This window comes from Clarias gariepinus, chromosome 8 (genome assembly GCF_024256425.1).
Source record: "Clarias gariepinus isolate MV-2021 ecotype Netherlands chromosome 8, CGAR_prim_01v2, whole genome shotgun sequence".
Lineage (NCBI taxonomy): Eukaryota > Metazoa > Chordata > Actinopteri > Siluriformes > Clariidae > Clarias > Clarias gariepinus.
The window spans coordinates 12,163,136-12,188,457 of record NC_071107.1 but is presented as its reverse complement, the minus strand read 5'-3'; the positions used below and the strand labels follow the sequence as shown (position 1 = coordinate 12,188,457).

Here is a 25,322-nt window from a genome sequence, read left to right as displayed (position 1 = left end):
GGACAGCATACTAGCTCACTACATAGTGCACATCTCCACCTGTAGTAAATGGACAGCATACTAGCTTACTATATAGTACACATCTCCACCTCTAATGGAGCACAGTCCAGCAAAATCTTCTACAATTCCATTTAACTTCCTGACAGCAACTGTACCTAAATTTGTAAAAGAATAACTCCACCACTCTGAACTAAGCAAAACACAACACTTCAGCTTTATTAGTAAATTACTTTGTACCCAAGTGTGCATATTTGATGTGGATGTAGAAACCCAAAATATTTACCAGTGAAAGTTTTTGTTGAAAATGTTCATAAATAGTGATAATTTCATAGTAAAGAAACAAATTCTCTCCCTAGTGTTTCTCATTTTATTTGTATAAAGATTTAACGTTCCTTTCCTTTTTACACATGATGCACTGGAAAAACCTAAAGACCATCACAATCCGCAGATTTATTCATTAAGGTGTGTCAGGAACTTTATGACCACCTGCCCACATCATGAGTATAGTTTTATTCCAGATAAGCTGAGGATTAACTCCATCAATAGGTTCTGGTTAGTAAATTGGAATGACTGGCACCCCATTTAACTTGTATGCTACCAGTAGTTAAATAGCAAAACTATTTGCAAGACTAGACAGAACTAGACTTTTGCAAGCATGTAGCTGCTTAATTTCTACAAACATTTGGCATCTGACCTAAGGATCTAAACTTTTGGGGAGTATCAAGTCAAGACTAATTTTGTTCACTGCCTTGTACACATTAACCAATTTGTAACACAAACATAGATCTATCTAAAGATCCATCTTAAGTAACATTTAGATCTACATTTTATTAATTATAAAAAAATACTAATTACATATCAAATTACTGTATATAGATTCAAGTCCTACCCAGCTAACAGTTTACTCATTAACATGATTGCACAAACTCTGAAAAGCTTCGAAAAATCATTTTTATTAAAAACGGTATTGCTACGTTACACATTTAATCCATGAAACAAAGGTGCGATATCTTAAGAGCCAAGGCAGATAGATGAAATTAAGAGAATGATCTGATTTTGTTGCATATAAAGTGTAGCACAACCAACAATACATGACACAAACCATTTTTTCCTTACTTCGTTTTTAATTAAGGTATAAACTGTAAATGCATTTAATTAAAAATAAAACTGATTGCATATGTATTCACCCACAATAACCCCAGAAAAACAAATGAGCCCAATCATAAAATATATATATAAAAAAAAAAAGAAACGACACAAATGTGAGGAAACAAATAATTAAAATTAACAAATATTCTCTGGTATATATAGTTAAATGTGCTTTAATTTTTCTATCTAAATACCAAGCTAGAATCAGAATCTGATCTCTCCCTTAATTTTGCTTGTAGTAGATGCAATTGTGTCAAGATTTTAGAAAGTCTTGTACTTTCCTCAACATCAAAAATGTCCACCGATTTGCGGCCTGCTGCTGAATACCTCCTGCTTAAAACCTACGCTTATGTTAATTGGTAAATTAACTAGACTGAACTGCAGAGTCTCATAGGTGGGAAAGATGGGTTTAAAAACCATTTGGGGTTTATATATAAAAAAAACAAAAAAAAACAAACACTTAACTCCTAGTGCTAGAGTATCCACTTAGCAAATATCTACATCAGACACTGTGCATATCAAATACGCAGTCTATAGAAGGAGCACTTCGCTTGTCATGTAAAGCCAACGCACCCTCAATGTTCCATCATTCACTCCCAATGCAACACTAACAGGCACTGAAGGCCAAATTTAATAAACCTCACACATTCCTCTTAAAGCTACACTTACACTTTCTCACACTCATACACACAAGGCCGAAGGGCCGATCAATGAGTGAGGCACTCTGACTAAGAATAGTGAATGTTATATGCCAAAAATATTTACACATCTGTCTATATTCAGAAGGGGATCAGAAAGCAAGAATTAGCCCACCAGAGTGGTGGTGGTAATCTGCTGTTTTTATTCATGCAAAGAGGCTCAACAATAATTCAGAGTGCTCCAGCTCTGAATAAAGGACCTGCTGTTACACCTACTAAATGGGAGAATAAGGACCCAAGTGGTTATGTCCCAAATAACCCACTTTGGTGTTATATGAGCTACTCCAAAATCGTAAAATAGAGAAATGCCTTCGTTATGGACAATTAAAAATTAGTACACAGGTTTCTCTTCCCACAAGCATTACCCCTCAACATTTTGTCTACTAGTAATATGTCTTTTATACATTTACATTAGCACCACGTTCTTCCAGACAAAAAAAAAAAAAAAAAAAAAAAAAAAAGTGTCTGCTTTGAGTGGTAACTTTTTTGTGTGAGCCAATGGTTTCATTGCAAAATGACCCCTATTTCCCTTCCCAAAATGTTCCGAGATGATTTAATATTCTAAATATATATACACATTGTTTTTGTTTTTAATTATAACTCATAAGACAGTGGTGTAATTTGGCATAAAGGTTCATCAGCACAGAAAATCGAAAAACTTAAATGCAGACCGATCTCACAGATAACCTCCAAAGAAAGAGTTTTACAATAAGGTCATTAGTGTTTCAAGACATTAAGGGCCAAGACAACAACAATATAAAAGTAACTGTAGCAAGAATACTCACTGTATAGCATAAAGTTATAGCAAACAGGAAAAAATTGTCAACAACGCAGGGGGAACATAAACCAGATCTTAATGTAGAAACAACTTGTGACCTTGCCCATTTTAAACCGCAATGCACTGCATGTAGTGTCAAAGAATAAAATAGTGAGAACATTTAAAAGGTTTAAAAAAAACAAAAACACGCCAACTCCAGTTCCATAGTGTTTTCAGTATCTTGTGTTTCTTATTAAAAAGCAAGAAAAAAAGTGAGTGGCATGGATTTAAAGTACCAGAGGAAAATAAAAACGACTACAGAGTCTTTTTGCCTAATAGTGGCAGTCAGTCATTTAGATCGCAGTAGACGGATCAAGAAGCAGAAGGTAAGCGAGAAAAAGAAGGGATAATGATGGAGGAAGAGATTCTTTGCGTCATTGATTAGAGGCGGTGGTCCCGTTGCGACAAGTTCAGCAGGGGCAGTAGGCAGGAACAGGGTGCTCACCATGAGTAATGCACACTATCAGTTTTTCTGTGAATAGAAACAATTGGCAAAGGCAAACACTTTAATTCAAGTAGGGGTTTAAAACAATTGGAAAAAACTGTTATTTTAACTTCATTATAGAGAATTGACATGGCAAATTAAAATGTACTTGCTCTTACATCTAAGGCTTACATAAGAAAAATATAAAGAATTGTCTTTGATCAACTCTAAATATCTTATGACAGTCAGTTTAGAAGCACCTAAAAAATTGAATGACCTCTGTAACTGTGCAAGATTCTACAAATAAAGCTGTCTAATTTACAGGCTAACATACTGCTGTGTTTAAACAGTCTAAATACACAATTTAGTTACTTTTTGTATTGTAGCATTTTACTAATGGTTATTGATTATGCACATTTTAAATTACTTATTACAAAAACTTATTGTGCTGCATAAAACTAGTTACGCAAACAGATTTTGGAAAAAAAAAATCAATAATGTTCCGACTTAAATTGATGAAAGACATAGCTCAGTTTAACCAACCTGACAATAAGTCCTAGACTATGATGTATCTAACTGGTCCTATCAAAATGTTTTCTAAGCTTCTGCCTAAAGGATTGCAATCTAGAATTTTTCTATACAATTGTATAAAAAAAATTAGTATCAACAAAACACAAAATCCAATAATATTAATGGCTGTGTAAACTACAAATTAATTTGTGTAATGGTTAAAATTACTTTACTGTTTAGAAACCCTTATTATACTATCCTGCTATGAAGTTTATCACTGTATAAGGCTGATCAAAAGTGGCATCAAATTTTAAACTCATAAGCACATATACTTTTTAAAACATTAATCCTGCAGCCCTTTTTTAATATTCCTTTATTCAATCCAAGGCAAAGCCCTGACATTAAAAATAAATAAACCCAGCATAATATTAAGGAACAGACATCATGACCTAAATTTTATTTCCTCTTGAAACGAGAGAAACAATAGGGATTAAAAAGTGACTTGTCAATCACTTTTAGCCACAAATCATACAGATACGGTTCCTTAATGATATTAGTCATGAAGGGCATTTTGTGCATGTGCCATCATATGCACAAACCCATTTAGCACAGACAGGGCTACAGACACTGGGGGGAAGGTGATATAACTACACACAACTTATGTGACCAAAGTGGGTTCATGAACAGCGAATATAAAAACCAACTACATTAAAATAAGGAAACACAACATTACTGCAGAAACAGCAAAATATAACACCAAGTAGGTTAGAGCAGTGATTCTCAAAACAGTCCTTAGGCTCTCTCTGGACAGTCCACATTTTTACACTTGATTCCAAGTAAAACTGCACACTGTCCGAGGGCAGTCGGGAATGGTTTGAGAATCACTGGGTTAGAGAGAGGCTGAAGATTAAGACCTTACACACATACACTGAGAGCACATGCAGTGTAGGAAGGAGGCAGTGGACACACATACCATGCTCGCTCATGCACTGAGTGGGGTGAGGGGGGGAGTGGCCTAACCATCGTATGAGTCCAACAAGGGCATGGAGCCCCGTCTCTCCCCATACATCCCTCCCTAGGTGAGGGCACCAGAGAGGAAGACACGTGTTCACAGGTGTAAGAGGGTCATCATAGACAAGAAAAATGTGAGAAAGAAAAAGGGTTAGAGTGAGACTGTCCACAGTGACCCTGTCATTAGTGATTAGTCGTTAGAAGAAAGTAACAAGCTCAATTAGTGTGACATTTTGTGTGTTTGATGACTTGCAGAGTTTGTCCTTGTCAGAAGTACTTGATGTGTTAAATGTGAACGTGTAAACACAGAAACCTGCATTTTAGTTAAGCAGCAATTAAAATAAACATAATTAAGACCTGTCTGATAAGCCAATACACTAGAAATCAACGAATGTTAGACTCAGGAAGGAATTAAAATAAGAAAAGACAAGTAAAATGGTAATTGGACCTGTTGTTTCCCTGCCTCTCTTTTAGCTTAATAATAGTCGTCACTTGCAGTAGAAAGAAAAGTACTTAACATTATCATTTACTGTTGATTGAAATTCACATATTGCAAGGAATGCCTCAAATAACCTAAATTTTTGGACAAGCTTGGCAAAAAAAAATGAGTCAGTAAATTAAACCCATGAATACCTGAATATCATTTTCTGCAGGGTCTAGAGTTTCATCCAAAGTGTTTCTCCGTCCTCTCTGGTCCAGTGTAGCATAGGAGTCTAGTACCCAAAAGCCAGCATAAATAACCAAAATTACACATACAGCACTTCAAACCAAATGAAGACAAGGTATATTAAATGTGAGGAAATCACCTGATCCCAAGTCATTCATTGGAATCATGTTTCTGTCTCTGTCCTGCTTTCCTCCTAAAGGTGTTTTTTGGGGGGGAAGAAAAAACAAAACAAACAAAACAAAAAAAAAACATTACCAACTTATCACAAAAAGATTGTTAACAAAACTGAAAAATTGAATAGTACAAAAAAATAAAATCCCCCCAAATAAACAAATATATGGGGAACACACCTCTGTCAATGAGGGGCAGGGTGCTGCTGTCCCCGTAGCCACCATTGGTGCGGGTGTTGCTTGGAGGGTTCACATTTACCACAAAGTCCGATTTCTTCCAGCCATCTTTCTCCAGGGTGCGCCGCAGCTCCTTGAATCCCCACACACTCTGCAGTACCAAGCCGGCGCCACGTACCTCCCTATCAGAACGGTTACTGTGGGACAAGCACATTGTCATGAAGACATTAATTTACAAAAAAACAAACAAAAAGTGGTGTCAGAACTCTTTTACGTATAGAAAAAGTAGTAACCATAGGGAAGGAACCACCAAAAACAAGCCAACAGCATAACAACCCAGAGTAAAGAACAAAAACGAACTGACCCATCCTTGTTAATGAGCACCAATCTCTCAATGCCCTGTGAGCTGCGCAGATTCTTGGCTGCGTCCACACTGGAGCCGACTACCTCTGCCAGAGTGCTGAGGACTGAAACCACAGTCTCCTCCGAGAGATTACGCACAGGCTGGCTCTGCCCACCACCTGGCAGGTTCGCCACAAGGTTTGGAATAGCATGCTTTCCTGCACAGGCACATGGCAGAGGAGAGGTTAACTTAATAAATAATACTATTTAAATACATCAATCCAGCAACAAGCACAATTAAAACTCTATTATAGGACTATATTGAGGGAAGAGACAAGTGTACTGGTTACTTAAATTCCCATTTTAATGGTAAAATCTTCAGACAACCTACCTCTGTTAGTGCTTACCAATCAAAAATGTCACTTATGTGCACTGATGAATATACCACATCTAAATGTAGACCCCCCCTTTTTCATGGCTAGTCACAAAATACCTCAAAGCTTGACCAAACATTCGCTCCAACATCATTTATCTTAAAAATATTCTCTATCAATGTTTTAATAGTCCATTGGAGTAAAAGCTGACCTGGCACTGTAAATGTGCTCAGACATGTTAGACTAGACAATTTAAACACTTCATAATATATAATACTCTGGTGTGTGTGTGTGTATATATATATATATATATATATATATATATATATATATCCTGGATACATTTTCTGTGCGCACACTTACCAAGAAGGTCCCGGTTGCGAGCATCAATAGCCAGGTTTCTCAGTGCCCCCGACATGGCTCTGACTACACGGTCATTCCCATGGCACAACAGCTCGGTCATCATGGGCAATCCTTTCTCCTGTCTCGTCATTGCTCTGATATAACGTCCATACTGTAAAAGGAAGGACAGGGAACGAGGGGAGAGACTTAAAATTCCACAAATATAGCAAACCTAAACAGCAGTGGCTATAATTTAAGTGGCGCATGGTAGTTTTGTGGCGGTCAGCAAAGTATACTTACAGTCCAGCGGCCTGCACAGAGATTTTGGATGGCTCCTGCAGCAGCCTCTAGAACAGAAGGATTCTTACTCTCCTTCAGCAGTGATGTGTATACTCGAACCACCTCTGGCTGGAAAAGCAGTTCATAACCTAAAATATAGAATAGAGAATGATTTATTTACAGCTGGCTTATGTCTAAAAATAAGAATCTGTAATATTTAACAACAAATCACAGGAGAGCATATCATATGATTAACAAATCATACGAGTCCCACACATGGAATATACTTGGGCCCCAAGTATATCTGCGCAACCTTTTCAAAAAAAATCTGTCCATCTGCCATCCGCAATTGATTAATTAGTAGTGGACAGTTGTCTCTCATGGTAGCAGAATAAACAGGTACAGGAGCGGGAGAACGATGTACTGAGAGGCAGTAAATGCAGCAGATGCCAGCTGCCATATACACACTTGCGATGGTAACCCTCACAACGAGCCGGCATTACCTGCCAGCAAAAAAAGTGGTCTACCACATAACAAATTACTATGTTAATATATAAATAGATTCCAGTGTTATGACCTTTTGATTTCTACCACTAAACAAAAAGCCTCAAAGCATGCACAAGTTTAGTACGAATGAAAATTTTACTGTTAAAAAAAAAAAAATCATAATCCATGTAATTATTTACATAGAATTATTTTGGATATTTATCAACATTATGAATATGATTTTAAACAGACATTTTATGAGATAGTACAGGTGTACTACAAGCTCTGAAGCACCCAGCTTTTAAAGACAACTACATAAAGTACTAAACTTTTAAATAAACGCACAAAGTTAATATTTAAAAATGTACTTTTGGAATAAACTATTTAGGATAATCACATATGGATATGACATGCCCAAATAAGCCCATTACTAACTGTATCAAGAATATACTTGAACAGTAAATGAAGTTATTATGAAAATACTAACCATTAAATTAGCAATTATTGCTGACTTTTTTTTAGTCCTGATCATTTCATTGCTTTTTCTTTACAGTTTTCAGCATTTTTATGTTTAGCATACACTTTGCTGCTTGAAAGTAAAAAGTTAAGTCAAGATTGCACAGTGTGTCAATATGGTTTATTAAGAACCTTATGAATTATACTGTTTATTACCATGGGCAATTACCTGTCAGCAAAAGGTCAGGTGCACATCAATCATTGCTGACGGTACTACTACATCATCCCACCACCCAGTCCATTTTTATTTGTATTGCTACATGTAAAATTTCAAACTTAAAACATTTTCATATCTGATGCCGGATCCAGCATATTCATATACGACAATGGTGCCAATAGAGACATAGATAAAATTTTCAGATCCCTCAGATAGATTAAAACTCAGCATCTTTTATCTGAGTTTTAGGATTTAATTCTTCCATCCTATTTAAGATGTTAAAGAAAAAATAAATCTCACCATCATCAGCAGCAAAATTCTGGCGTTTATACTTAGAACATGTTTAGAATTTTTAGTCCAGACGAATAAAGGTAGCTTAATGTCATTTTCTGCAATCAGTTTTTCATTCATAACCCTTACTCAATTTTTTTTGGATTATGACAAGCTGCTTCGGTGATTAATACCTTTGGCTGGTGTGGTCCTCTTTGGAATGTCAATTATGTCTGTGATTCCATCAACATCATTCTTCCCTAAAAATACCAAAAAAATTTTTTTTTTTAGCACAAATAAAATTCAAAGGGGCTCAAAAAAACAAACAGCAAAAAAGCGTGTTGGCTATCAAGGAAGATCTAAGCTGTCAAGTATAAGTATGTGCTCTTATTAGGGTCATGCCCTCAAACTGAATATTACAAGCAATATTTTAAGGATGTTGGTAAATATTTTGTATAAAATGTTAGCCAATTTTCTATAAAGACTAAAAATGGAAGCCATGACACCACTGAGTGTTATAAACTGAAATAAGATTGATCTAAATCTCTCATTCAATTAATAAGTAAGAAACAGCCAAAGTAAACTTATAACAGAAAAGTCAACAGTGAGTAAAACAGTTAGGTACACTAGGTATACACACCAGTGATCTTTGAAAAGCAAAGCATAGCTCACAAACGTAGGGGCTTACCTTTGGAAAACCACTCGTCTGTTATGGCAGTAGACAGAATAAGCAGTCGAAAATAGAGAAAACAAAAACAGCACAAGAGAAGAAAGACAGTGAGAGAGGATCTCAGTAAGAAAAAGCAAGAGCAACAGTGCCCCAGCCACCAAAAGCAACAGGCTTGCACAAGAATCAATAAAAAAAACCAATGCAAAAAGACTGTTGTCATGCAATGCAGTTTACTATGTTGCATCACAAGCACTACTGTAAAATACTTTTTCCATTCATCTTAATCATGTTATTTTTTTATTTTTTATTTTAGCAAAGTTGGCTACAAGAATGAACGTAGTCTATGTAAAAACTCTTGTCTTTTGTCGCACCTTTGCCCTTGCGGGAGCTAAAGCACCCTCCCTTGTGATTGGCAGGGGCAGGGCCTTGATTGACTGGTGCAGTCTCCTGGTAGCGCTCACAACCTGGGATTTCTCGATGCACCTGGTACGACAGATTCCTTAAAAGACAAACGCTGTTCTCCACCAACTACAGAGAAAACAGTTTTTTAAAACATCACATCCATACATAAAAAAAAATCCCTATGTTGTATTTTTTTTTTTTTTTTTTAACAAAATGTTACCTTGTTGTCCACATCTTTACAGTTAATTTGGGAATGGACAATGTACATTAGCGAGTCAACCAAGCCAGAGCACTCTCTTAATTTCCTCCTGGCCTCACTTCTCTCCGAGCTCACATTCCTGTGGAAAACAAGTACAGCACATGAACACGAAAGAGGTGGCAGAGACACATGCCAAACTGCCCAGAGCTGGAAGACCTGCTGAAGTTTGGCAACATTTTAAAATTTCAATTAGACTAAACAGGATTACAAAACAAAAACAGCTAGGTATAACTTAAAATTTGCTTTTTGAAATGTTTTACTCCTGAACATACAACTCCACTTAAACGCGTACTGAAAGTTAAACATTTAAAAAACGTTTAAACAGCTGATTTTTTTTTCTTCCACCAAAGAACCAATTTGATTTTGATCGAGAATTTATTTGTAGTTAAGAAAAAATAATATAAAAACAACAGAGCTGGTAATTCAACCAGGTTTCTTTAAACATTTCCTATTTTGATCACAAACCATGATCCCATAATATTTATCACTCATCCCCATGATTGTTTATTTGTTTACCCTTGCATGCATTCCAATTTTAATTAATGCATCAAGACAAATAATGAACTGTTATACCCCTGACAGTTAGCTAATTATCTGGAAGGTAATGCTTTAAAAGATTGCCGTAAAAACTGAGCCAAACCAAACCCAGCCAGTGACTTAAAAAGAGAGAGAAAGAAAACGGAAGACCCTTTCAGCTCTTTTGAGATGGAATCAGGGGAAAACATTTCTCACAGCGCTTTCTAAAGGCGAACAAGAGGAAAGAAGCATCTAAAAAGAGAAGTACTCGAGAGAAATAAGTGGATTTAAGGATCACGTTTCTCTCTTTTGTCCCAAATCTCCCTCTCACAAATACCATTAAGGAGCTTGCACAATACAAAAAGCATTTCCCTTTTAACTTCCGCTCTTTCTTGAATACAGGAATGCTGCTTCCTCTCATGCATGTACAGACAAAAACATACACGCCTCTTTTTTTAGTCTTGAACTAACGTATCTCCATGCCATAAACAGCACCTTCACACCAGCTCTGTTTAAAATATCTTTGCACTAACAGCCTCTCACTCTTCCCTCCCAGGTATCTTCTAATGCCAGTACCTCAGGCAGCCAGCAGTGTTCGTGAGAGCTGTCTCCCACTCCAGGTGGCGAGGTTTGCAGCTCTCTTCTCCTACATCGTTACCCCTCTCCCAGCCTGAGTGTGGCACCATCACTTCATCAGACAGCGCATGGAGAGCATGGTCCACAATCTCCATCTTCACAGAGTCGTGAGATGACAGGTTCCATAGAGTCCCTGGGAGGAGGACAGTAAACAGTCACTACAACTTTTTTTTTACTTCTGTTTCCACCACCGCTACAGGGATTCACCAAATGTCTACCTGTAATGGTATCTGTCAGATCCTGATCTCTGGTCTTCCTCAGCAGGCGCACCAAAGCAGGGATTCCATCACAGTTTTTGATGGCAATTTTGTTGTCAGGGTCTCTTCCATATGAGATGTTCTTCAGAGCTCCACAGGCAGAGTGATGCACCTCCTTCTTTGGGTTGTCCAACATGGACACAAGAGCAGGGATGCCCTTTAGGCGCCTCACTTCTGATTTGACCTACATATGAAATGAGATACAGTAAGCACGTAAGCAGATAAACAGTACATTATTTTTACATAGGTTTTAGTAACGTGAATTTAATCTTATGGAGTTATATATCTAAATGAGTAAAAGTTTCCACAAGATTTTCAAGTGAATTTAACAGAACTGCTGAAATATAAAAGGATTAATACTACAAGCAAGACATGCAACCAATACGCCCAATTTTATATTTCCCATGTTAACTTCTAGTACTAAAGCGATGATGTCAGCTAATTAAAGTTAATCAAAAATTGACAGCAAGATAGGAGGTAGTGAGAGTAATGAACAAACAATGTTATCCTGATTTACTAATACTAGACAAACGGTTCTGGTGGTATCGCATGTCTGTGGGTGTGGACAAGTACCTTATCATTTTTAAAGGTGAGATGTTGAAGGTAAGCAGCAGCATTGCTCTTGACTGGGTCCAGACGATAGTTGAGCATAGCAATTACCTCAGGCAGTTCGGGTTGCCTCCATGTTGTTGGGGCAGGGCCTTTACGCAATGTGCTGTCCAGTGATGCCATGCTTCCTCTTTCGCCCTGAGCCAACGGCGCTCCACCTCCCCAATAATACATATCTCCTGCTCCACTCATATCCCCATCCAGGGTACCCTCATATGATCTACACAAACACACCCAAAAATTAATCATGGCAAAACCAAAATGGACAGCAGTGTTTACTTTAATGGTCAGCATTACTTTTTTTTTTACTTTATTAGGCAGATACACAAATGCAGATGCTTGCACTAACCCAGTCCTGCGTGGAGGAGGAGCATGATGACCCAGTCGAGGCATGGTGCTATAGTGCATAGGGGGCCCCATACCATAATCTGGCTCATCATATCCCAGACTCCTCTGGTCATCCTCAAGGCCGTATGGCTCTGGGACAAATCGCTGCATGCCAGAGATCTCCATGGCGCTGCCCATGCGCCCTACCTGTGGCTGAGCTGCGTATGGGTCCAGCTGGGGCCTGCTGTGGACACGGTAGCCTGCGTCCAATGTTCTGTACCCATCCACAGGCCTGAAAAATTTCCAAAGAAAAACAAAATGAACAGGGTAAAAGAATGGCTTAAAACAAACACGTACAAACTGTTTAAAGAAAAACATCTACTTTTAACCCCTTCACATTACAATTTGGTTTATCCTCATCTGACTGTAGGGTTGTAACACACCTGTAGCGATCATCCATGCGGGCCCCGCGGTTGAGGCTGGCATACGTTTCAGAGGGTGGGCCACTGCGGTAGTCATCATAACCTCCTGGTGGCCCATAGTGGTAATTTCGAGGGACTGTAGCTGTTGGGTAGTCCATGTGTCCTGGGTGCCTGTACACCCGGTCTACTGGGGCATTGTAACCACTCATACCAGTGACAGAACCAGTGCCATCCAGAGAGAGTGTGTCAGAGACTGAGGGGATAACTGTGCGAGTGGTTGTGGTCTTAGTGACTTTCTTGACCTGAAAAAAAATTACAATCCATGACAAAATTAGGAGGGTATCAGTTACGCAAATTGCTGCTACTTATTTTTATTTTAGGTTTTATGCTATAGTAAGATTTGACCAAATATCTCTATCTCGAAAAAAATTCAAGTCATCAAAAAGGCTTACTGTTGTTTCAGTGCGGCGTGTGGTGCCATCTTCACTAGTTTCAACAGAAATTACTGGCATCGTCTCCTGGGGTTCCTCCTGCACTGTGACCATCTCCTGGACAAGGTGACCTGGGTCCAACATCCTGTACTGTAAGGGGCATACAAACAATAGTGAGCTCTGGCCATATGCTGAAGTGTTTCCTGTCTTATAAACACCACCTGGCCTCAAAACATCAAGATAGAGAGAGACAAACATACAGACGCATTCACTGATACCTACCTGCGTCCCGTTGATGTATCCCTCGTTTATTTTGAGCCGCTCTAACTCTGCATCACCAGGGATACGCCCGTTCTAAAGAAGCAGAGACCAAGAAAGACTGCTGAATATCAAGCTCAAGGGAGAACTTAAGAAGTATATCTTTTTTTAAGTCCTGAGCAATTAGGGTTAAGAGATGTCAGCCTTGGAACACACAAATGCAGAATGTATAATTTAGAGGCATTACAACAGCCAGTAGTCAGACCATTAAACTATTTCTAACATTGAGTAGCAGCAAGAAGTCATGATATGAGCTTTAATTACACATGCACGCACACACAAATTTGTAAACGGGATCAGTATAAATCATCGAAAATGAATGATGGTAAAAGATGAAAATCATAAACTCCAGTAAATGAATGCATGAATGACAAAAAATAAAGAGAAAAGAGACAAAGGCTTCTGGAAAATCTTATTCAGGCAACAACGCAATGATGTCATACAACACCACAAAAATGCACACAGCAGTAAAGCAGAGTATTCATTCCATCCCATAGAGGGAGCCATCTAGTTGAAAACGGGTCTAGGCGGGGCCCAGGCTTGTGTGAACCTGTCAGCAGGTAGGCCCTGAGCCTGCTCTGCATTGTAGCCACACAACTATGTGAACTAAAAAAGATAAGAATGATTGGGGACATTCCTGAACCACTGCCCTACACATTCTTCCTATAAAGTGTTTGTGTCCGTGTGTGTGTGAGTGGTGCTGTGTTTTAAAGCCAGGGAGAAAAAAAAAAAAAAAAAAAAAAAGGGTGAAAAACAAAGAAAAGGCCAAATTTCACAGAACTGCTGATCGCACATGTGATGCAGATAAATGGCATAAAAAGGACTATTGTAAAAATGTGTCATTTGAGGCTGAAACAGACCAGAGGATTCTAACTGTAAAAAGCCTGTTAGATGTTGAGTAACTTCCGTTACGGGTCAAAGCTCTCTCTCACACTGACTGAACCAGTTCCTTATCTGGTTTTTAACCACAGCGCCATTAGTGCTTTTAACAGGATCTTCCCACATTGGCCTCAATCAACATGCAAGGATTTTGCCTGAACATGCTGCACCATTAAATTCATTCTCTTTCCACAGAGACAAGATGCCCTGCTTCCCATACATCCTAAAGATTAACAAATTGTTTACACCAACAATAGGGAGAAATATTTCAAATGTTAGATACAGGGCCTAACAATCCTAAAGAGAATTCCACTGCTGCCATTCAACCTGGTATTTAGGCTAAGCTGTAATGAACTCTGAGCCAACACAGAGCTCCTCTGATTTTTTTTTTTTAGTGTAATATGGTTGGCTTAAACAATCTTTGCTCTTCACTCATCATATTGTTCCACATTAGTGATGAGCCTAAACATGCTTCTAAAAAAAACATGTCTGCATGCCTATGTGGACCCCAATTATTTTATGTACTTTCTGTACATTTTATAAGCTGATTAACTGTAATTTGTGGTATAAACACAGGTGGTTAACAATTTACACAATTATCCCAATTTTAAAACATGCCAAAATATTAGAGCTCCTCAGCTTCACACTTCCAGAAAAATATTTTAAACAGTCAATGTTTAGATTTTGAAAAATTACAGCTAACAATGTTTGTTCTTGAACAAATAAACAGTGAACAGCCAAGTTTATTGGTTTATTAAATTCTTCTGATAATGTGGCTCACTCCCTGCTATTGCAGATATTTTCATACTTGGGTTTTGATCATCTTATACAAAAGGATCAAAAGGAGAACTGTGTGGTGGTGTGGATGGAGTACAATCAGGTTTTGTCGTCATTACCAAGAGATGTCCCATAGGGGCACATTTTGCGTTCAAGCTGATTTTCTTATGTACAACATCAAACATCATGGCCATCCTCTACAGAAACTGACACTCAGATTAAAAGAAAAACAAGCCTGTATGTACAAACTGAATAGTTTTATCATCAATACCAGTTCCTGTGAAATCAGCTTCATAGAGTGGTGTGTTTTGACTGAGTGGATACTTAATTTATACTACTACAGACACTATAATATAGTGGGCTGTAGATTAATTCTGTTTTGACATACCTTACTTAATTCATACCTGCAAAAACCAATAGTTTTGTATGTTTAACAGCAAATTCCTTTACCCAATTACTTCTTCCAGCTATCAAGATTCTTCCACAGAAAACTGCTTTAAATGAGGCTTCTTTGCATAATCATTGAAAGTAGCCAAGAATAAAGTCTGCAACATAGAACTGTATATTCCTGAACTTAAAACAAGCTATTTTAAATATCCATTCTAAAATAAGCTGTTAAATTGTTCATTAAAAAGAAAGCAACAACTGCAAAACTAAATATACTCTGCTGCGACAGCATCATCAATTGGAAAAAGTAAAAAGCAAGTCGGGTGGTTATTCATTTTCTAATGACATAGCAGCTGTTACAGTCTCCAAGGTAAAATAATTATATGGGATCAGATACACAGCAGAACATCCACACTGCACAGCTGTAGCTCCTGAAGGCCAGCTGCATTACAAACCTCTTAGCCTTTTTGTAGTCATTTTCTTCTTTTTTTTTTTTTTTTAAGCAATCTATAATTCTAAAACTACTCACCACCCTTCGTCAACAAACGCATACAACCAAAAGCTGTGTTGCCTGTAATCAGTGGCTGTGTTTACTTTAAGAAAAGAACATGGCACGTAAGAAACCACTACAACAGGATATAGCAAAAACCTAAAAAAAAATTATATATATATATTTTCTTCTAAGAAATTCACTACAAATCATTGTTGGTTCAGGGTAACGAGCAGGGTAACATTTTCTCAGGTCAGCCGCTTGCATTGAGCTTTCAAGTATAGTTAAGACATTTTTCATTTCATGTAATACACACAAGCATGCGATTTAAAGACGACAGGGATGCTTGAATCAGGGATGGAGTAGTAGCATGCGTAATGGACTAACAAGCTAGAGGATAAAAACAAACAAAAAAACTCAATCTTGAGTTAGGGTCTAACATTTTTTCCAGGGAGGGGGAAATTAAAACGTCTCAAGGGAGGATGAAGAATAGCCGTGTGCTTGATGGCAAATGGGATCAGGATGCAAACAGAAGAGATGAGGTCATAAAACAAATAAAAAAAATAAAAAAAAAGGTGAGTCATCATGCACTAAGGTAGATGATGCAGCTGATATGACAACACAAGATGGTCACCAGATGCTCACGCAAGGCAAACACATGAGGCAGGGCGCAGGCTTATGAGGATGAAAAGGGGGTGTGGGACTTGTGACCTCTGTAGTCACGTGACTGGTGGGAGGAGGCGTTACCTGCAGCGTGGGGAGGGGACGGGGCAAGGTGCCGGGTGGCCCCACGCTCCTCCTCTCCTCCTCGAGAGCTCGAGTCAGACGCTCAAACTGCATCTCCTGCTCGCGCACAGACGCCAGGAGAGACGCGGCATTCTCACACTGTTCCATACACACTGAGAGAGAAGACAAAGCGTTACACACAGCTGCATACACTCCGATAACTAGTGTATGGCACAGACTCATTCGTTTATATTTGTTCTCAGCATTTAAGGACACAATCTAAGCCTGGTCCCAATCAAATAACCAAATAAAAAAAACATTCCCAGAGGATAGTATACTCCGATGTCACAAACACAGTTACAAGTTACACAAAACCATTACAGTTTTAAAAAAAACTGTGGCACAGGGTAAGCAATTATGCAACATGTAGGCGTGTCAAATATAAATCAGATCACAAGACTTTCTAGTCATGCAGTGTACATCCAATTTTAGGTCCCTTAGTGCACACAGCTAGGGTTTAAGATAAGTTACTTGATTATCCATACAATAGCCTAAAAGAACTGGAATATGAGATTTCTACCATTTTTGGTATAATGAAAGTATTTTATAATATTACCGAGTGTACAGTCGGGGAGCTGGTTCAGGGATTTGAAGATCATTTTGGAGCAATGCAAATTAAACAGGAAAATAAATTTTTTACTTTTTTAATATACAGTGGTACCTAGGCATGCAAATGTCCTGCCTCATTAATGTTCACCTTAAGAACTAAAACTTCGCAAGAAATTTGGCATATGAAGCATTTTCGGCAAACGAAAAATTGAACTGAATGCCGGCTAAGTTAGCCGTGTGTCCGGGATTTATTTTTTTGCAGTTTGTGCAAGATTTTAGAACCATGGGTCCCAGAAATGGTAGCAAAGTCGGTAGCAAGAAAAAGCAGCCACTTTTATCCACACAGTGCCAAAAAAAATCATTAAAAAAAGTTTAAGGTATATTTATTTCATTTTTATGTATTTTTTTAAAAATGTTCTAATTGTTTTTATATAGCGTTGGAAAATAGTAATATTTTGAGTGGCTGGAACAGATTTCTATTATTTTCTATGGAAAAATGTGTTTCATAATATGAATTTTTGCCTTAAGGACTCGTCTCTAGGACGGATTAAATGTCAAGGTACCACCATACTCCTTTACAGACCGACCATCTGATCTACACATGGGCTCGGGTAGCCCCCCCCCTCCCCTCCAAACAAACAAACTAGTTACTAATTTCACAGTTATTTTCACAATTAACAATTTAACCTTTTTCGCGAGTGTAAATCAATGGAAATCTAATCGATTACCAGTTACGTTTTGAACATTTTGGCTGCATTGCTATCAACGTATTTAACATCATATTTGTTTACTCTTAACCAAGTCAAACACACTAATCAATTTTGTTTTACTTAATAAAGTTTGCCTATTTTAATTTTAGGGAAACAAGAATAGATAAACAATGGGCAGGGCTTCCAAACAAACCTTCTGTTTTATTATGAAGGAAAACTGTTCTTTTAGTGTATTTTTGAGAGATTATTCATACTAGCCTAACAAGGGACAAATTGGGGGTTTCCCATGCAAAATGGTCAAGTGACAAATGGAGTAAAGGCTGCTGGCCATTACGGCAAAGTAATATGTAAAAATAAATTCATTACTTCAATTTGAACATTAACGCTATAAATGATACATTTGAATGATTAAGGTAAATTATTCAGACACAATGAATGAATATAAAGGACAGTGTGGGTCAGTAATGATTAAACTAACACCGTCTATGATACCTTAGAAAAGTACACACAGAGCAACTTGGCATCCTAGCTTTAGCACCGTGTTTATCAAGTGCTCTGATAAACTACATGACCTGGATGGCTGATGAGATTTTTTTTAAACAAGGCTATAAAATTTAATATTACTTATCCAAAGCAAACAAACAAACAAACAAACAAACAAACAAACAAACAAACAAACAAAAAAAAGAATCCAAAAGAAAACCAAGACAGGCAGTGACAAAACCTTCAAGATAAAAGAATGATGCCGCCAGTGTACAAAGCCTCACAAAGTGCAAGTGACAGGAAACCAAACAGGTTTTTGGAAAGATGATTAAGATGTGTGCAGAAGAAAGAGACAAAGGAGAGCCATCATGTACAGGCAGGCATAATCAGCTCAGACACAACAGTAAACCAACCAAGGTCCTCTAATATCACATCAGACACCTCCTGAAAACCTGCATCTGAATTACAACGCATATCTTACTATTAAAGAGGGATCAGTCACTAAACCGTGGCAAGGGTTAACAACTTCAAATTGAAATTAACAATTACTGTCCGCCAAGCGCAGCATGGATTATTAAAGGATGTCGGTTGAAACATTGCTGAGTGCTTGCGTAGGGCATTTTATCCATTAACTCCGCAGCACTGCTCTCAGAGGGGTCGAATAAACAGACAGCACACTTTCGCTTTAGCTAGATGACGCACTTATCACTTTGCTCTTTCATATGCTTTCAATTTTGACATCTGGTTAATCATCTTGTCCAAGGAGGCGTAACTATACTTTGCTATGTCAAATAATTATGTTCGAAATTCTTTGAAAGGAAAGGATATGCTATAAAGCATTTATAACCATTGTATGCAGTTCCCTTCAAAGAAGCAACTAGCTTTCTCTTCCCTTCAATCAACCTCATCAATAATGACAGACTGACCGACAGCTAGACAAGTCAAAAAATGTACATTTTTAGAATAAGGGCTTATTTACTACGAATATATGCAAGTCTATATGTAGCAAGGGGTTTTAACTTCTTGTTGCAGAGGCTAGACACCTTAATGACTGAAAAGCTACACGTTTTTTGCTTTCCTTTTAACAAAATGTATAAGAAACAGCTGTTTTAAAATAAGAGGTGTGAACAGACATATATAAAGTCTCCATACTAAACAATCCTATTTACAAATTATTTGCATTACTTTGGCTAGAACAAATGATGTAAGAAAACTATTAAACATGCAACTTTAACATCTGGCTACCAGAAAATTAGATATAGGGTTATTAATCCACATACAGCATGTCTGGTTAAATACACAGAGTTTCCAAGCTACAATTTCAGGCATATCACAATTTAAACACAGACTGTACAGTTATTCAGCAGTGTGCTGACATTTCACTCTCTGCATGTATAAATAAATGACTATGCTGATCTGCACTTGCTCATTAGCACCAGTTAACTGAGAGGAGTATGGAGCTGGGTGTGAATGGCAGGTGAGAAGACTCCATCCTGTGGAGCTCTATTCTAGGCTCAGTGCAGCAACGACATTTACAAAAATGACAGGCTTTGGTAGTATATTGTTTTGCAAAATTATTGTTTGAGTTGCCACAACTAAGCGGCATGATGGAAATTGATTAATCCATGGTTTAATTGCTTTGCCACTTTAAATATGTGAACATCTTTTATTGAGTGATGAAAGTTTAGGTGTATGGTGTGTTTGGCCTTGGCTTGCACAATTTTTAGGTTAAAGTTAAAGATACAACCTTCACTCCTATCATGGTTCGGGTCTGTGATAAGAATCAAATGACCATGGAAAGAATGGCTTCCTTTTTTCCCCTGTGGTTTGATAACTGATTATTACAATTTTGAAACAATCAAATCATTCTAAGTGAATCTAGAAGGCAGAAATTCTACACACAAGGCCATTAAACTAACCTTTTGATTCAATACTAAACATACTTTACCATCATAGGATACATTTCATCCCTAATTTTATTCTTGCCAACAAAAATCAGCACTCTCAGAACAGAAAACTGCAGTTGCTTAAGTGAAACTGGTGAGCTGAGTGAAAGAATCCTGAAACCTGAAAACAAACAGTAGCTTCTAAAATGAGAGCAAACTTGAAACAGTAGCCTGCCCAAGGTCAAAGCTCCGCTGCTGAAACAGCACAGCTGCTGTGTCCCCCTGCCACACCTGTGAGTGAGTACTGTTTCCCCTCCTATAGTTCAGACCTCTGCTTTACTACAGTTACTATAAAATCAGGGTTATTGGGGGGGGGGGGGTCTATTTGCAGCTGTCCATCTGGTGATTCAGGGAACAATAGTAAATGTGTGTCGAAGAGTGTACATGCAGAGTGGGTGGGAGGGGCCGTCCTTGAAAAACAGTCACAGCAGTCAACTTCATCAACTCATGAAACTGTTTTCCAACCTTGTCCCGAAACAGCTCTTGCAAAGAGCTACCACGCTCTTACAGAAATAAGGCAGGCAGGCGCACACGCACCCACATTCCGACTAGTCTTGCGGCAAGCCTGATCCTGTCTTGGATTCTCTAACTCGTTAGAAATTCTTAAAAAGTCCTCTTTCCTTTCCCAACTCACACCCCCCCTTCATTCTCTCCATATCTAATTCCCATGTCTTCCCCCCCACCACACACTCTCTGATTCAGAGTGTGAAGTTAGTGACTCACAGGCTCGGTCTGACAGTGAGTTTCAGTGACACACACCTTTTCCTCTAACATCACACTCTCGTACACCTGTGAACTCAGTTACTAACACACCTGTCCAGCCTGAATTGTACTTACAGCAACATGGATCAACATCTGATTTTTTATCTCAGCAGCAACCTGGCAGTTAGATTTAAAAAAAAAAAAAAAAAAAAAAAAATTTGTTTAATGGGGTTTGAACTATGGACTATGAAACAACTGGAACACAGTAATTCCCTCCACCCAAGCATAAAATATCATTTTCTTAGAAAAACAAGGCCTGAATTAAAAAAAAATGTACCAATTATGATACATGTAAGACACATATAAACAACAAATACACCCTGTGCATAATGGTCTTTAAATGGTATTCCTTCAAAACACATCTTGAATACGGTTAGAGATGAGTTATAATCTAGGCCGCACTATGCACGTCACTTTTATTTTTGGTAACAGTACCTCAAAAGTTCTAAGTCTACGCCAGAGGAACAAGAAAATGGCACCCTTAGAACAAGCCTGACCCAATACAAGAGAAACTTTAAGTAGGTTTTGCTGCGCAAGCAACCAAGCTGCTCGAGTCAACCATGTAAAACATTACAGAACAATCACAATGATCTCTATTGGGATTCACCTACTGCAGCTAGTAAATGAGCCAAATAAACCTGCATTCCTCACACAGTACTGGTAGTTTTGCCATCATGGAGACAAAAATTCCTGTAAAACGCTAACTTGTAGATCAGCAACTAAGTGTCAACACCACACCGTTTGTACTGAGGGGAAAGGGGGAAGAAATAATCAGGCATCATCAATGTACTAAAGCAATGGTAAAAATAGCTCAAAATAGCGCTACACCAAAACATTTTATTCACTTAAGTGTTTACCATGTCTACCAACAGGGCAGTTAATATTATACTGCTACTCAATTTAACAGCCAAATTCTATAAACCTACACTAGACAAGCACACACCTAGATGAATCCAAGGATCAGGCAGTGGCATAATGTCTAACTTAAATGATGGTGTGTGCAAGTGGAGCTTATTGTATACGAGGGAGCAGATGTACAAGTCAGAAAACAGGGATGCTCTGCCACAAAAACATTTCAGCTAACAGTTGTGGACTGCAGCAGCAAAAGAAATTAGGTGAGTGTACAGTGATGTCTTTATGCACAAGGCATTTTGGTTCACTGTGGCAAATGGAGGGGGAAAAACTGCCTACTGGCCACATTTTTCAGGAGCCACAAAAATACCACAGACATATAACATTATCAAGATTGAATCTGGAATGTTAAAAAAATACAAAAATTATTAATTAGAAACACTGGTAGACACCTCAGATATGTCCAAATGACAGATCAGACCAAATTCCAACAACAAAAATGTGAAAGGCCAAACAGACAAGCAAAGGCTTGAGTGAACACCAGAGGTATGCAGTGACCCACAGGCAGTGAAAGAGGTCTTTGAATGGACAATCAGTTTAAGGTGTATCTTGGAAAATGCCAGAAGACCAAGCATAGAGTTGGTGGTAGTACTGATAGGGGGGAAAGAAAATATATACTTGTTACTCATCTGTTATGGAAGTCAAAAGGCTGTGAAGAGGAAATGGAACAACTACTTGCCATCTTATAAAACTCTTCAGAAAGCAGCCGCCATGGCAGAATTGTGTTGGGACTAAGGTGACAGTAAAAAAGCCAGTCATGCTGTTTTGGCACAAGTCCAAACTAATGGTTCTGAACTTTGGACTGAGTGCATATCCAGCTCTTGTCTATTGTTGAACAGAGATCAGATTTAGCCATTGGTACTATACTAACTCTTAAAACCGACAGATGAAGTTTAAGTACATAGTGCAATGAATGAAAAATGGGCTTGGTCTCAAATGTCAATCTCTAAAAAGTGAACAAAACAAAATTTAAAGCATTGAGATAAGATATTAATAGTTTAGGACAAATTCATATCTGGAAAGAAACCGATGAACTGTTGCTCCCTTTAACAAGAAGGTATATGTTTATATATAAAAATAAATAAATACATAAAGTAAAGGCTGTCATTTCTAGTTGGTTTTAAAACATGATATTTCGGAATATTCTGGAGCAGAAACTTAGTCTGGAGTGACCACAAACGGAGGCAAGGAGGTTGCAGTGTGTTTTAAGACTGCTCCACAAGCTCTTCCGTGTTGGCCGGACACACCCTTGTAACCGTAAACCCGGTTATTACACCGTTAAGAAAGCGACACGTCTCAAAAAAAACAAGAAAAAAGCGCACTAGCGCCGGATTTAGAGCCTAGTGAACTTATTAAAGCTTTAACTCTCTAAAATCGATCAAATGTAAACTGAAAAAAGAAGGGGAAAAAAGAGCGTATGAACACATCTTCCCCAATTGCCCCGCTACAGGTCAAGGTGGACACACCCGCAGGGGGAAACAGGAAACGTCCCAAACATTTTCTCCTTTTAAGTAGAAAACCTTGGCTTGTGTCATACAGATCTATGAGTCGGTGAATCCACTAGGCAAGTCAGATGAGCCGTAAAATTACTATCCGTGTAGCTGAACTGCTGACTTTCTGACTCTAAATCGCGCATTGTGTGTAAATGCAAAAGCAAAACACAAAAAGCGGGCTACAAAGAAAACACCGAACCACGCCTGTCCCTTCCCCCACATGCGCACACACACACACGCTCACACAAGACCCACTCAACAGGTTCTCACATAAGTCATACTCTTGCTACACAAACCACGCTGTCTCAACATTATCAATAAAATCTACCAGATATACTGGCTTGCACTTGCCAGGCGCGTGCGCGTGTTGTTTAAAAAGAACAATAAAAATACACTAATTAACCTAAGGGACTGCATTTTTCCCCCAAACAAAACGAAATTAACCGCAAAACGTACCGGACCGCTTAAGGCTCAGTCGCTTAGTCAATAACTCCAGCCAACTATTAACTAATCAAAAAACTTTCAGTCAAGCGCAGGTGCTCTGACCTCTCAGATGGCCTGCTAGTGAACTTCCTATGTGAGCTGTATGTGGGGCAGTTTAATTCATCATCTACCCCGTTTAAGAGAATTTTACAAATAGCGACATAAAATATCTTAAATTATAAGATGTAAAACTAAAAACGTTAAAAAAAAAGCCTGAAGCGCTTATTATAACTTCTCTGAGCGTTCTTTCTAGTAACGCAAGCTTAACAACTGCAAACATTATACAAAACATTTATGCGGCAACGTATTCATCTATATTATAAAGCATACGCGAGAAACTTGCATAATCTGCTTATTTATACTTTTATATCACCCTACGCTAGCAAACGATACGCGAGTCCGGAAAGTAGCGTTAGCTTTGTTATGCCAAACCCATTTTCTTCATAGATACTGCTTAAAGGTAAAGCAATCCCCCCAAAAATATTAAAGTTTGTGTTCAGACAATAAATACAAAGAAAGGGGAAAAAGCAAACAACTTCTATCTAACCCATTCGTTTATGCTGCTAGCTTTAGCTAGAAAACAATCTAGCCAGCCAGCGTTTCTAGCTAACTTTACCACCTAGCATGCTAGCTAAGAGTGAGCTAGCTCAGCTAGCTGGGCTAACTTTCAAGTTTGCGAACTAAGACGCTAAGCCGCCGCGTTAGCTTGTGGGAAACCGAAGGTTTTTAATAGCTGCGTTAAGAAAAAAGTAAATCGCAGGCGACTCCCAAAACAAAGCAAGCCCAAGTTTCGACAGTCTACCTTTGTGTTCTTTGTGCAAGTCCGTTGCGTGGCCTATAGAAACAGGCTCCGTCCTACTGACGCCAGATAACCGATTTTCCAGTCAGGAGTAGGAAGTAGTTGTAATTCCAACTGGTCTAAATTTGGGCGTCCGAGCCCGCACTGCCAACGAAACTTATCTGACGTATTCAATCCGAGATTTTCACTCGAACTCGTACTTTAGACATCAGCCATTCAAAGATACAAATACTGAGGGAAACAAAACGCATATGAATTTTGCGGTCTTTAAAAAAAAAAACCCACCTAGCTAGGCTACCTTCCGCGTCGCCGTGTTCACTCCTCTTTTCCTTGCTGCCAGGTTTTTTTTTTTCTCGGGACTGGAGCAGAAGTGATGAACCCCTCCCTCTCTGCGCGCTCCCGACAGTGAGGGGCGGGGGCGGCGTGACCGCATACAAATGAGCCCCAAAGGGCGGGGCTCGCGCGCAGCACGGCGCTCGTCATCCGGGTACTCCACCCGAGTTAGCGCAAGATAACACGATTCAAAATACAAACAAAAAGAAAACAGTGTGATTTACACATACACGTTAGCAAAATAAAAAGAGATACATTTACTGCGATGTAATGTGTTGTGTTCTAGATAAGCTTGAT

At 38.4% G+C, this 25,322-nt stretch overlaps 1 protein-coding gene across 9 annotated transcripts; it reads right to left on the bottom strand.

The window, feature by feature from the left end:
• Positions 1 to 937: 937 nt before the first annotated feature.
• ctnnd1 (catenin (cadherin-associated protein), delta 1) lies at positions 938 to 25,099 on the bottom strand. 9 transcript variants are annotated; one of them, XM_053501776.1, is made up of 21 exons: positions 24,978 to 25,099; positions 16,517 to 16,668; positions 13,201 to 13,272; positions 12,940 to 13,068; positions 12,509 to 12,789; positions 12,088 to 12,357; positions 11,703 to 11,958; positions 11,091 to 11,313; positions 10,813 to 11,005; positions 9,682 to 9,799; positions 9,431 to 9,587; positions 9,078 to 9,095; positions 8,584 to 8,649; positions 6,982 to 7,109; positions 6,703 to 6,853; positions 5,988 to 6,183; positions 5,627 to 5,820; positions 5,416 to 5,469; positions 5,243 to 5,322; positions 4,572 to 4,673; positions 938 to 3,136 (listed from the first exon to the last, which is right to left on the bottom strand). In XM_053501776.1, exons 2-20 carry the CDS (start codon positions 16,661 to 16,663, stop codon positions 4,614 to 4,616), a joined length of 2,793 nt encoding a protein of 930 aa, XP_053357751.1. In that variant the 5' UTR covers positions 16,664 to 16,668; positions 24,978 to 25,099; the 3' UTR covers positions 938 to 3,136; positions 4,572 to 4,613. The 9 variants fall into 9 exon arrangements, with proteins under 9 accessions (XP_053357751.1, XP_053357752.1, XP_053357750.1 ...); XM_053501777.1 differs by having other exon boundaries at positions 24,991 to 25,015; XM_053501775.1 differs by lacking the exon at positions 24,978 to 25,099 and adding an exon at positions 24,696 to 24,966.
• Positions 25,100 to 25,322: the final 223 nt, after the last annotated feature.

Excerpts from the sequence above, each read along its gene's own strand:
- ctnnd1 (XM_053501784.1), bottom strand. The coding sequence starts at position 16,663 with ATGGAACAGTGTGAGAATGCCGCGTCTCTCCTGGCGTCTGTGCGCGAG. Across the intron at positions 6,184-6,702 it reads TCGCAACCGGGACCTTCTTG|GAAAGCATGCTATTCCAAAC; the intron begins GTAAGTGTGCGC and ends GTGCCTGTGCAG. Across the intron at positions 5,821-5,987 it reads GTGCTCATTAACAAGGATGG|TAACCGTTCTGATAGGGAGG; the intron begins GTCAGTTCGTTT and ends CTTGTCCCACAG.